Source organism: Alligator sinensis, unplaced genomic scaffold (assembly GCF_000455745.1).
Source record: "Alligator sinensis unplaced genomic scaffold, ASM45574v1 scaffold730_1, whole genome shotgun sequence".
NCBI lineage: Eukaryota > Metazoa > Chordata > Crocodylia > Alligatoridae > Alligator > Alligator sinensis.
The window spans coordinates 2,445,811-2,457,512 of NW_005842027.1; the positions used below are offsets into that span (position 1 = coordinate 2,445,811).

Sequence of the window (11,702 nt, forward strand, 5' to 3'; positions counted from 1 at the left end):
AGGGGGAGTGAGGGTCCTTTCCTTTTAATCATGGATTTTGGGGGGTTTTGCAAATTTTTTTTATCAGTGAATTTGCAATTTTTTTTGTCAGGGAAAACCAGGATCCCTGGTAATCAGTCAGATGAAATTCAACAAGAACATGTACAAATTCTTGCACTTGGGACAGAATCATTGCATACATAATTACAGACTGGGGAATAATTTGCTAGGATACCTTTACACAGAGAAGGACTTGAGGGTTACATGGACCATAACATGAATATGAGCCAACAGTGTGCTCTTGAGAAGTGTGCTCTATGAGAAGAGTTCGGCCTGTCATTTGAGTTCTTTGTTTCTATGTACCTCAAAGATGATTACCACTTTGTTTCTGATTGCAAGTATCTTCAGCTTTCTTTCTAGTAAGTTGTATCTAATATTCAACTTTAAATGTTCAGCTTTACAAATGTCTGTTCTGTTGTAGATTATAATCAACATAATGCTTCTCTGAGACAATGGAGCAGTGGATATTTACCAAATTCTAAACCTCAAGCAGTATCAGGAACATCTGACCAGGTATCAGATGGAAGGAAAAAAAGGCATCTAAGTGAGACAGCAATAGGTAAGGCAAAACTAGGGATATACAAAACCGCTGTTCATTCTGAAAAAACCCACAGCTACTTTCTTTCTGAAGATGCATTGTATAGCTTTTCACATAAATGAGTTTTTTATCAGAAAAATAACCTTAAGAAACTATATTTTAGAGAGGTGTGAGAAATGGGCTAATAAAAGGAATCAACACACCACCAACAGAATAAAATAAATGCAAACCATTTAAAACACAACTTTTTTGGCCCAACCTTAATTCTGTTTCAGAGTAGTAACAAAACTAATCATGCTTCTGTCTTTAGTATACTTCCTAAAGGAATTGCTTAACATAGTTGTATTTTTGTGATTCTGCGTGTCTAGATTATTATTACAGGAATTTTTTATCATGCTCAGTGAAACAGAATGAGTTGATAGATAACTTTATAAATCACTTAGCCAAACATTTACTGTTTCTACAAGTTGGTCAGCTATGTTAATTTATTATTTATTGTGGTTTCAGGTTCTGGTTTTCTTTTAAACCATTAAGTACTGTATAATTATATGCAAACTTCTTCATCTGGCTATTGGAAAGTCAGTGTTTAAAAAATAAATAAAAAATTGCACGTGTATATCAGTGTTAGGGTGATCATGGTACTTATAGACCAGTGAGTTATATTTCAACACCAAGTCAGAGGAATTAGCAGCATCCAGCCTGAACAAACAGCTGCAGAAGCTGTCCGGCCAGGGCCCTGTGGACATTCAGTGACACTTGTATCATTTTGATTTGGCTTTCTTGGCTATGTGCTAATTTGGCTGTTTGTATTAGCTCCCTCCTTTCGCTGTCACTTTAACTTCACATATACCTCATAACGCCCTTTTGTCCAGCCCCCATGCCCCTTGTTCCTTTTGCTTCAGTGTCCCCTCTTCCTTCACTTTTTTTTCAGAGTAATTTATATCCTTCTAACTATGCCCTCCTTATCCAAAGCTTGTAACTAACACATTTGTTGCAATAGTATTGCTCACTCTGCTTGCTTGTGTCTTATACCCTTCTCTCTACTCTCTCTTGTGTATTTACACTGTAAGCTCTTTGGAAGGGGTCTCTGTATACAGGACCCAGGACAGTGAGGTTCCTTTCTTGGTTGACACATCGGCACTGACATAAGGGTGACTAAATAATTATAATGGGAAGTAATGAAAAGGTCAGATTTGCACAGGATCTGCACAGTTGTTTTGGGTAGTCAAGACTGAAAAAATGAGTTAGGAACTACTAAGGCTCAAGGTATTTGGTTGAGCAATGTGATGGCAGATGAAACTGGGTGTAGACAAGTATAATGTGTTGTACAAGTAGTGATTTGAACTATTCATAAATTACAGTGTACATAATTCCTGTGCTTGTAGTAATAGATAATAAAGTGACATTTTCAAGTTTGTAATTTAGGTTCTGCTGACACATTTTTTGAGAATTTAAAAAATAATCTGTTCTCACCGTCACAGTTTTCTTATGAGAGCATGCTGCTTTGCAACTCATTTGTGCGTAGCAGAAGACGCTTTATCTTGTTGGTGTGAATGGCCCAATTCAGCATATTTATTCCTAATCTGGGCTCTGTCCAGGAAAAAATTATCCATGGGGTTGGTCAGCCTAGTGAGCAAGGCAAAAATAAAAGCTTGGTGTCAAGTTATTGTAATGCTACCTAGGAGACAGGATTTCATGCATTTGGCCCACTTTGTGCATTAGTGTTCTCTTTAGAAGTTGTTTTTACCACCATCTCTTGCATTGAATTCCCCTGTTTCATACTGACCATTCTTATGCTCAGTTAGTATTCACATAATTTGTTTTAAGATGGGGCTCTATTCTCTTCCTTAAGTCTGGATAGGAAGGAACTGGGGAACAACTGTGGCTTGTTTTTAAAATTCTAAAAATGGACTATACACTGAGATAGAATAAAAATACTCATGATTTTGCCTAGACTCCTGAGCCAACACTGGAAAAATCAGATTAACAGGTTAGGAAAGAAATTTTGTCTTCTAGTTCCAGTTGGCCATGAGCCAGGAAGAAGATCTCAGGGGATGTGGAGGGTGGGCATGGACAGACTTATTTGGGGCTCTAATGGCTACATTCCCTATTCAGCATGAAATTCAAGAATATTGGTTACATATAAACTGTGAGAGCTTCTGTAAAGGAAGCAGGATTTGGCTTTCTGAAGCTGCTTCCTTGGGGGCCTCCTCGTTTAAAATAGGGAGACCGTTTTTAGGGATAGCATGCATGACGGTGAATTTGGGATAGAGAACATCTGTAAATGGTTGTGTTAATGGTGTTCATGAAACCTCAGGGTTTCAGCTCTGACCTTCTAGAAATATTTTATTTTATACCATGTGGAAAAATCTCTAATATAATAGACAACAATAGCTTTATTTTTGTTTGTTTTGTTTTTGTGGCAGGAGAAAGTAACAGTAGGTTTGAAGCATTTTCCTTTCAGCATACAGGACCAGAATCCCTTAACAGTTTTACTGCAGTGACCAATGTCAATGTGCTATCTAGATCCACTTCATCACAGGTAAAGCAAAGATTAAATGGATTTCATTGAATCACCAACAGAGTGTTTATGGTACAGGCTTTATGTATGTTCCTTAGTTTTACACTGTAATGCAGTTTTACACGTTCATTGATTAAGCTTGTCTAATTCTTATTGAGAAAGTAATGTACCTAAAATACAGAAACGCATTGTCATAGAATAGCTTCTAGACCATGTAACTAGACTGTATAATTAGTTTATAAATAATATTTGTCTAAAAGATTTCATTTAAAACCTCATTAAATGATTTGAAATTTATGCTCCCAGTGGAGCTGTGCCTAGAGGCTTCAATTACTCCTCTTTATTGAGCTTCTCAATATTGGCTGGCAGTGTAAATATGGTTATGGTAGTTTACCCAGATGCGTCTTGGTATGCCAAGACATGTCAGTTTGAAACTACCTGTTTACTGAACACCTGATAAAATCACTGGTAAACTTTGATTAAGGGTGGCATCCTGGCCTCATGGAAATGTATGCCCAAGCACCAGGTAATGCTGTAGTCTGCATTTTTTTCAGTCCTGTAGTATACAAGATACCTGAGTGGTCCAAATTGCATAATCTACTTTAAGGATAAAAATATATGTGGTGGTGGTGGTGGTGATGTTGCATTTCCTTCCTTAAATGATCCCTTTATGCAAGTAGTGAACTTCTTTCCTTTAAACATATTAAATGAGAACTGATTCATGCTAAAATGCACTCTACTTCTCAGGTGAAAATAAAAAGTTTGCAATTTAAGGTAGCTCATGGTTTAAACTGAAACTCTCTACTGTAATTTAGAAAAGTTCTGATGCACTTAGAATCCACACAGTTGAGAGGAGAGACTGAATAACTTAGAGAGAAATGTTGAGAAATTCAGTATCCCCTCTACTTCCCAGAAAGTGTCTCTGTCTTCTGCAGACTTTGAAAAGAATATTTTTCATGTAGGTTGTTCTACATTAGGGATGTCAAACATATGACTCACAGGATGGATGGGGCTGGGAATTTGGGGGCAGGGTAAGCAGGGGTGGGGCCTGCTGTGGAAATCCAAGGCATGGAGTCCTCCGTGTGTGCTGGGGCAGCAGGAAGGTGAGTGGTGGCTATGGTAACCCCCATGCGACTGTTCACCCCACTGCCACCACTGAGTCTGGATATGGCTCAGGAGGCTCTTTGCAGTTTGCATACAACCTGTGAGGAGCCCTGTGGTACGGATCCAGTACAGGGGCATAAGCTTGATACCCCTGTTTTATATCGTTAAATTTAGGCTGTGGTCTTTTAGAATTTTTGTTTTTATTAAAATGTTATATTTGTCGTGGTCAAGCTACAGATTGGATTAAACTATTATAGAATGCTTTCCATATAGCCTGAACATGATGAAGGATGTAGCAGTAATAGGTTTTTAAGAAATTCCCAGTATTAAGTGCAGTAGTGAAATCAATGAACTTTGTGAGAACAGATTGAGGCTAACACTGAGCACTTCTGAAAATCCAGTCCTAAAATATTACTATTTTTTCTGTCTGATGAATTTACAAAAGATTTTCTTGTTTAGTTCTGTGGAGCTAATATGTAGCTTTTATAATAAAACTAATGGCTTCCCTGTTTCCACTAATTATACAGCATAATGCGAGACGGAGATTGAGAAGTGAGAGCTCATATGATATAGACAACATTGTTATTCCTATGTCACTGGTCGCACCTTCTAAATTGGAGAAGCTGCAGTACAAAGAAATCCTTACTCCAAGGTATTTTTCACCTTTACTTGTGCTTGCACAACCAAGATTAAATTAAAATATAGTCAGTTTCAAAATAATGAGATAAAAATATTTTGGGGTACTACAGGCCTGAGGTTCCCTGCTCATAATTAGGATTTGCTATCATTTTGGTAAACTAGTTCAGCAGAAAATAATCCCCTCAATAAACTGCAGGAAAATATACATTGATATTCCCCACAAAAATCCTTGCAGTGTTTATATAAAAAAAAAAAACCCCAAAACCCCATCAACAATTCTGATCTTGAGGACTTAAAGTACATTTTTAATATAATGTATTCTGGTATGTGATTCAGTGATCACCTCACTTTAATCATTATTTTATTTGTAATTTCCCTGTAATTGAGTGAATCATCCAAAATAGCAATACTCAAGTTCTTTCTTCTGTAAATCTGTGTCTTGTATTTCAGGATTTGTTTTGCTTTTAAGGACTTAAGATAGTGCTAAAGGAACACTGTTAAGGATGTTGTTTTGAAATAACAAAAAGATGTTATGTAACCTTTGTCAATACTTTTACATAATTTTTGTTAATTTAAACTGATTTTAGATGTGTTTACACCAGGGGTGGACAATTATTTTGGGCGGAGGGCTGCTTACTGAGTTTTGGCAAGCCATCGAGGGCTGCATGACAGGCAGCCAGGGGCAGATGAATATTAATTTTCTAAATTTCTTAGGGGCCCCGTGGGCCGGACAGAATGGCCTGGTGGGCCGGATCTGGCCTATGGGCCGCATTTGCCCACCCCTGGTTTACACATTCCCTGGCAATGAGGCTGATTGAAACAGATCAGTCTCAGTTCACTGCTGTAGTAAAAAAAAAAGCTAAATTTGGGTGAATGTATTTTAATTAAGACTTGTCTCATTCATAGCTGGAGAGTTGTTGACCTTCAACATTTGGAATGGCCTCCCATAGGTAAAGAGGAGGTAAGCTACATTTATATAAGCCAAGAGTTTATGCTGTATGGAACATCTTTCTATATTTTAAGTATTCACTGATTTCATGAAAATTCTAATAAGTAGGAAACTTTAAAAATAAGCTTAATATACTAGAAACCTTTCTAAACCTTTGCAATAAAGTGTGTATGTATGTATGCATATGTACAATTTGTGTGGGTATGTACAAATAAATATTAAGTTTAATGGTATATTATGTTTCTATTTTCTTGTTCTGTTTGACAACACCTACGAGCGATAGCAGTATGAATATCTCCAAAAGGAAACAAGGAAATGAAAGAACACAGGAGACAATCCTAGCATTTAAGCACCACTTTACCCACTTTTTCCTGAGTTATTTTGTCTCTTACATCTTAGAAACATGATGCCTATGCATCATTTCTCCTGATTTATTCTTTCTTGCATTATTTTCCTTTTTAGTTTCAAATGAACAGGAGAAAAGAAGTAGAACTACAGGGGAAAGTAGAGGATTAGAGTAAAGGAGGGATGAGGCATCTAAGGTTCCTTACCTTAAAATGTGTACGTTTTGAATAAAAGCTCTAGCACAAAACAATCAAGCCAGGGATCCAGTAGTATAGCCTTTTTATTGACTACCTTCTCGATCCCCATGCTCAATTTCAGAAAATTCTGACAATGGTAAAGTCTCTAGAGGCAAATTGATAATCACTGGATACCCAGATTTGCTCATAGCTTCTCTTCCTGTACAAGTAGCATCAGACAGCTATTTTTCTTGGCATGTAACAGATGAGTAGGAAATGTTTATCTGTTTTGTTTCCTCTTTGTTTTTGTGGGCCACCAAACATTCTTATCCCCTTGTTAGTATTTGTCTATTTATCTCCCTTTGTTGGGAGGGGATCTGTTTCTCCTTTCTGCTTCCTATCTAGAACAGTGAGGCCTGCATCACTCTTCTTTGTATATTGTAATTCCTCTTCATCACCCACTGCTGTTCCTCCATCAGTAGCATGGGTCATTTTGCTTCCTTCCTGTATGACCCTTGACGCTCTGGTTTGAAGAACATTTTCTTCTCCAGGTCGAGTGTGTACAGACCATCAGATCTGTTCTGTAATCTGTGGTTCTTCTTCTTCCCCAACATCTTGCAGTTTTGCGGTTCCAGTGGCCAGACCAGAAAAGGCCTCAGTATGTCATCACTGCTGTTCTTTGTACTTTCATTTGGCACTACATGCAGTGTATTCTGGGCTCTAGAGAATGTCTCTATTCTACTGTCCCCTTCCCTTCACTTCGTTCATGAGATTCTTAATGTTCCCACAGATACTCCCTAACCCGCTTTCTTTCTGTTTAATGCTGTCTTTGTTGTGGCGGCAATTCTGTAGCTAGTGACAGAATTACTGCTGAAGCTGAGCAGTAAGAATGATGAATTAAGTATGTAGCAGACATTTCCTCTTTGGGGAACCGCTGGATAAGGTAGCTAAGGAGCACTGCTTGCTCAAGAAATTGCTTCCTTCGCACTTCTTTCTTTCTTCTTCTGTTAGTCCTGGTGTCTTGTTAAAACTGGTTTCTAGCAACCACTGCTTCCTTCTTTCCAGGGTTTTAAGAGACTTGATTTTCACACAGGGTCTTTTGCAGAATTCCAAAGATGTCTCTGGTTACAGGGACAGCTTTGGATCTCACACAAATGGAACTCCTGTTATATTCTTTTGTATATTATATTTATTTTGCAGAAAGGACTGATATATCTGTCTTTAAAATCTGTATGGAATAACTAATTGAACCAGTGTGATTCATATGACACTTAGGCCAGAAGGTGCTTCAAGTGTACAATAAAATAGCTACAGGTTATGTTGGAGTTTGCTGTTTGCTATATTTTCTGTCAGATGCTGGATAGGATGGGAAGGAAGAGACATCAAACAAAGGAAAATAACCAGTTATTCTGTTTGTCCTGGATGTCTTCTTTCATCTTTCCTACTCCTAAAGAGAGAGTCTGCCATTTTGGGATTGTTTTACTGTTTAGGGAGATCTTTGGTTAAAGAAGAAATAAGCTCTCTGGTGTTCACCATTTTGGTCTTATTTCTTACTCCTGTTCTTCCACATATTTACTTCAGGATGCAAACTGCTGGCTAGCCGTTGTTGTATTGGGGTAGTTTGAGAGAAAAGAGGTGAAAAAATAGAATTACTTGTCATTATTTTTTTTCTGTTTTCTACTGCATCAGTTTTGTTTAGTTTAACTTGACTAACTAACTCTCAAACTTGTTGTTGTGCTGAAGTTGTTCCTTGTGCTGAAACCAAACAAGTTTCAGTTCAAAAGTATATTTTTTTAATGAAAGATATGAGTAGGGAAAAATATACTTGTGCAAGATATCTTTTAGCTTTTCTGTTGGTTTCCTGTTGCACCATGCAGATGTGCAGCACCTAGGTTTTTTGCATAGCCACTGAGTGGTACACTTTAACATGTATAGAGTTGCGCAAAACATGGTTGCATCATTCCATGACTATATACACACATTTAAATAATCTGAGAAAATTCTTCCAGGTTTGTTCTCCTGGTAGAAAAATTTACCCAGAGCCACATGTACAGACATTCAAATGCTGAGGGCTTAAAGAGCGGAGGGCTTGCAGTGCAGAGACTGTGCAGCTGTGGAGGAAGGCAGGGTTGTGCACAAATCCCAGTATGTTCTGCTGGCTCTTAAGACAAATGGTAGTAGTTCATAGGGAAGCTCTAACGGTTGACTAAGACTGCCCATGGTCAGCCTGTGTTTTTTGCAGCACAATGTGGGGATTGTGAAAGGAGCATGTTCTGCTCCCTGTTGAATCAGCAGAGTCCAAGAAGCAACACGCTGTCTCCCTGAGGGGGGGGCAAGGGATGCTGGAGGACTAATATTACTACAGCTAGAGATTTCCTTCTTTTTGTTTTATTTCAGTTCCTTGAAAAGCTATGAGAACACAAATGCAAAAGCCTGTCTCCCTGAGGGGGGGCAAGGGATGCTGGAGGACTAATATTACTACAGCTAGAGATTTCCTTCTTTTTGTTTTATTTCAGTTCCTTGAAAAGCTATGAGAACAAAAATGCAAAAGCCTTTATTTACATAATAAAACTATACAGGCCAGGATTTTCAAAAGCGAAGAGTGATTTTTTTGTGTGTCCAACTGAGGATACTTTTTTTTTTTATAGAAGCTTTGATATTCAATGGTAGGAACTCAGCACTTTCTCAAAATCAGTTCCCTTTAAGGTGTCACCAACTAGACGCAAAAATATTAAGCACCCAAAATTGCTGGTCATTTTTTAAAATCTATGAGAATAAAGATAGAAATGTCAAGAAATGCTTGAGTCAAGCTTCTGGTATCTGTTACACCGTACATTCTAAAAGCATTAGTGTAGCTTTTGAATTTTCTGACTTTTCTATGTTCATATTGCAATCTGTCTTGAATTAGTTGTAAAGTAATAGTTTATTAAAGCATTGCTTGTTTCAGTAACAACCAACTCTTGTGTATTGTTGTCAGCTAATGAACAGTTTATGAGCAGCTGTTCTCAAGGTTTAAAATGTAGTAGGCATTGTCTACATGTGCACTTTAATGTGCGGTAGACTATTTTACTGCGCATTAAAACATCACGTAAAACACCATAACATTACACTAATGTGCACTAAAATAGTCTACTGTGCATTAAGCGTCACTGAAAAAGTGTGCAAATGTGCTACTGGACACGTCTACACATGATGTTATGTTGCCATAGCAACGCACAAGGTGATGTAGCGTCCATGGGCAAAAAACGTGACTCTGCAGCTACGTTGCTGTAACAACACACTTCCTTGGTATATCGTGCTGCTATGGCAACATAGGGGGTAAAAATAACCATGCGATATCGGCATGGTGCAGTACGGGCTGTTACTGTGCCATCATTTAGTACTTCCAAAAGGAAATACTGAATGATGGCGTAGTAACAATGGCGTTGTAGGGGCAAGTGTAGATGTGCCCACTGTGCATTAGTGCAGCCTAATGCACATTAATTTAGTACCTCACATTGGAGGGACTAAATTTAATACGCGTTAGAAAAGATGCATTAATGCATGTGTAGACGTGCCCGCTATTTCCCATTAAATTGAAATTTGAAATGCAAAATACTTGAGCCACTATCCCATGATTTTTTTTTGTGGTCATGTCAATGCTGGAATGTACAGTATAATAATTCCATATTCTGCTATGTGTATGTTGAGAATCTTGCCAAAGTAGGACTATTTTTATTCAGTATGACTGCACATTGTTGCACCATATCAACTCTGAAAACTAAGGTAATGAAGTCATGTCTGTCTGTCCTCCTGGGCTAATCATTAGCTACTGATTCATATTTCCACACTGTTTCTGGTCAGGCAGGATGGATGTAAGACACTGTGGGAGAATCCAGATCTTTATTTTGATTTAAAAATTTGCCTCAGGTCAGATCATTAAATACGTCTTGTGGACATATCCCCTCAACATCACCACCAGATTCATATTCTGTCACCTGATAATGATTTTTTTTCTTTGCTTGTAGTCAAGCTAACCAAAAAGCATTTATGGTCACATTTCTCAGCTTCATTTAGTGTTAAGTATATATTAGTCTAAGCTTGGCAGAGACATGTATACAACCAATTATAGAGTTTTACAAAGAAACACAGCCAGATTCTGTCCGACTGCAGTGGAGATCAGTTTGGCCCACAATATGACGTTTCATCCCAGATAACAAGCAACAGTTTGGATTAAGAACATATATTCAATGTATGCCTTTTGTGGATTATTATAAAATCTGCTTTTTAAATATTGTACAATTTTGAGAAGATTTTTTAAAAGCTCTTTTCCCTTGAAGAGAATCACAGATTGATTTTTTTTTTTTTAAAGGAAGCTTGTCAAAACCTAAGTTAGCTTTTTCACATCATGAAAAGACTAAGCAACTTGCTATGCAAAGTATTTCAAAGTCTATATAAGTTTTTCTTTCAAAGCTGCTTTTTGTTTCAACTTCAAACGAAATTTTATAGCAAAGGAAAATGTGAAGTTCTTTCTGAGAGAGTAGCGCTTTTACAGTGTGTAAAACACTCACCTTCAGACTGTGCATTATCGACCTTGAGGAAGAAATCTGTAGCAAAGTGCAGAAATGTACAAATGTCTTGAAAATCATTGTTAAATACTAACAGGAGGAGACCTGATTAAGGAGACTCATAAAATAGAGACAACAACTAACAAATTAATTTATACATTTAACATACATAAACACAAAGTAATGACTATTCTTGCAAAAAAATCACAAGACAATACAATTAATTTGTATTAAAGACTGAGAGAAACTGGATTAAGAAAGGAAGGGATTCTGGCCAACTGGCTTTAAGAAGTAGGTGCGCTATGGTCTAGTTCCCAAGCCCAGTGAAACCAATGAGAATCTCCATTATATTGTTGAGTTTAAGATCAAATTCTCAGTCTCTAGCAACAGATTACATTAGAGCTATGCTCTCTGGTCAGTCATGGAATAGCAGTTTCAAAAATATTTGCACAATTAGAGACAGTTTTGTTCATTCTGTAAAACCAGGTACATAGCACAGTTTCTGGAGAAGCCATATGGCTACAGGCAGTCCTTGGACTTACAACACAGTTGATTCCTGAAAGCCGCATCTTAAGTTGAAACGTCGTAACTTGGAACTGATTTTCCCATAGGAACAATGTTATAAATGGGGGATTGGTTCCTGAACCAAGGCCTGATACCCTGTTTTCACCAAAAATAACCTAGAATTTTGTACTCAATCAATTATATATAAGTAATATAGCTAAATTAATGTATTTAATACTCCCAAAAGGAGTACTAAATGACGGTGTACTAACAACGGTGCTGTAGGGGCACATGTAAACACACCCCTTGTAACTAAGTTTACTCCTTTGAACTTCACCAC

General features: G+C 37.5%; 1 protein-coding gene across 2 annotated transcripts in view; it reads left to right on the forward strand.

Moving 5' to 3' along the window:
• Positions 1-11,702, forward strand: part of KANSL1L (KAT8 regulatory NSL complex subunit 1 like) — an 85,211-nt gene that overhangs the window by 66,144 nt on the left and 7,365 nt on the right. For both annotated transcript variants that reach the window (XM_025202491.1, XM_014519296.2), the window contains 4 exons: positions 461-598; positions 3,004-3,119; positions 4,730-4,854; positions 5,748-5,802. In XM_025202491.1, the coding sequence (XP_025058276.1) occupies positions 461-598; positions 3,004-3,119; positions 4,730-4,854; positions 5,748-5,802 (434 nt within the window). The remainder of the gene's footprint in view (positions 1-460; positions 599-3,003; positions 3,120-4,729; positions 4,855-5,747; positions 5,803-11,702) is intronic.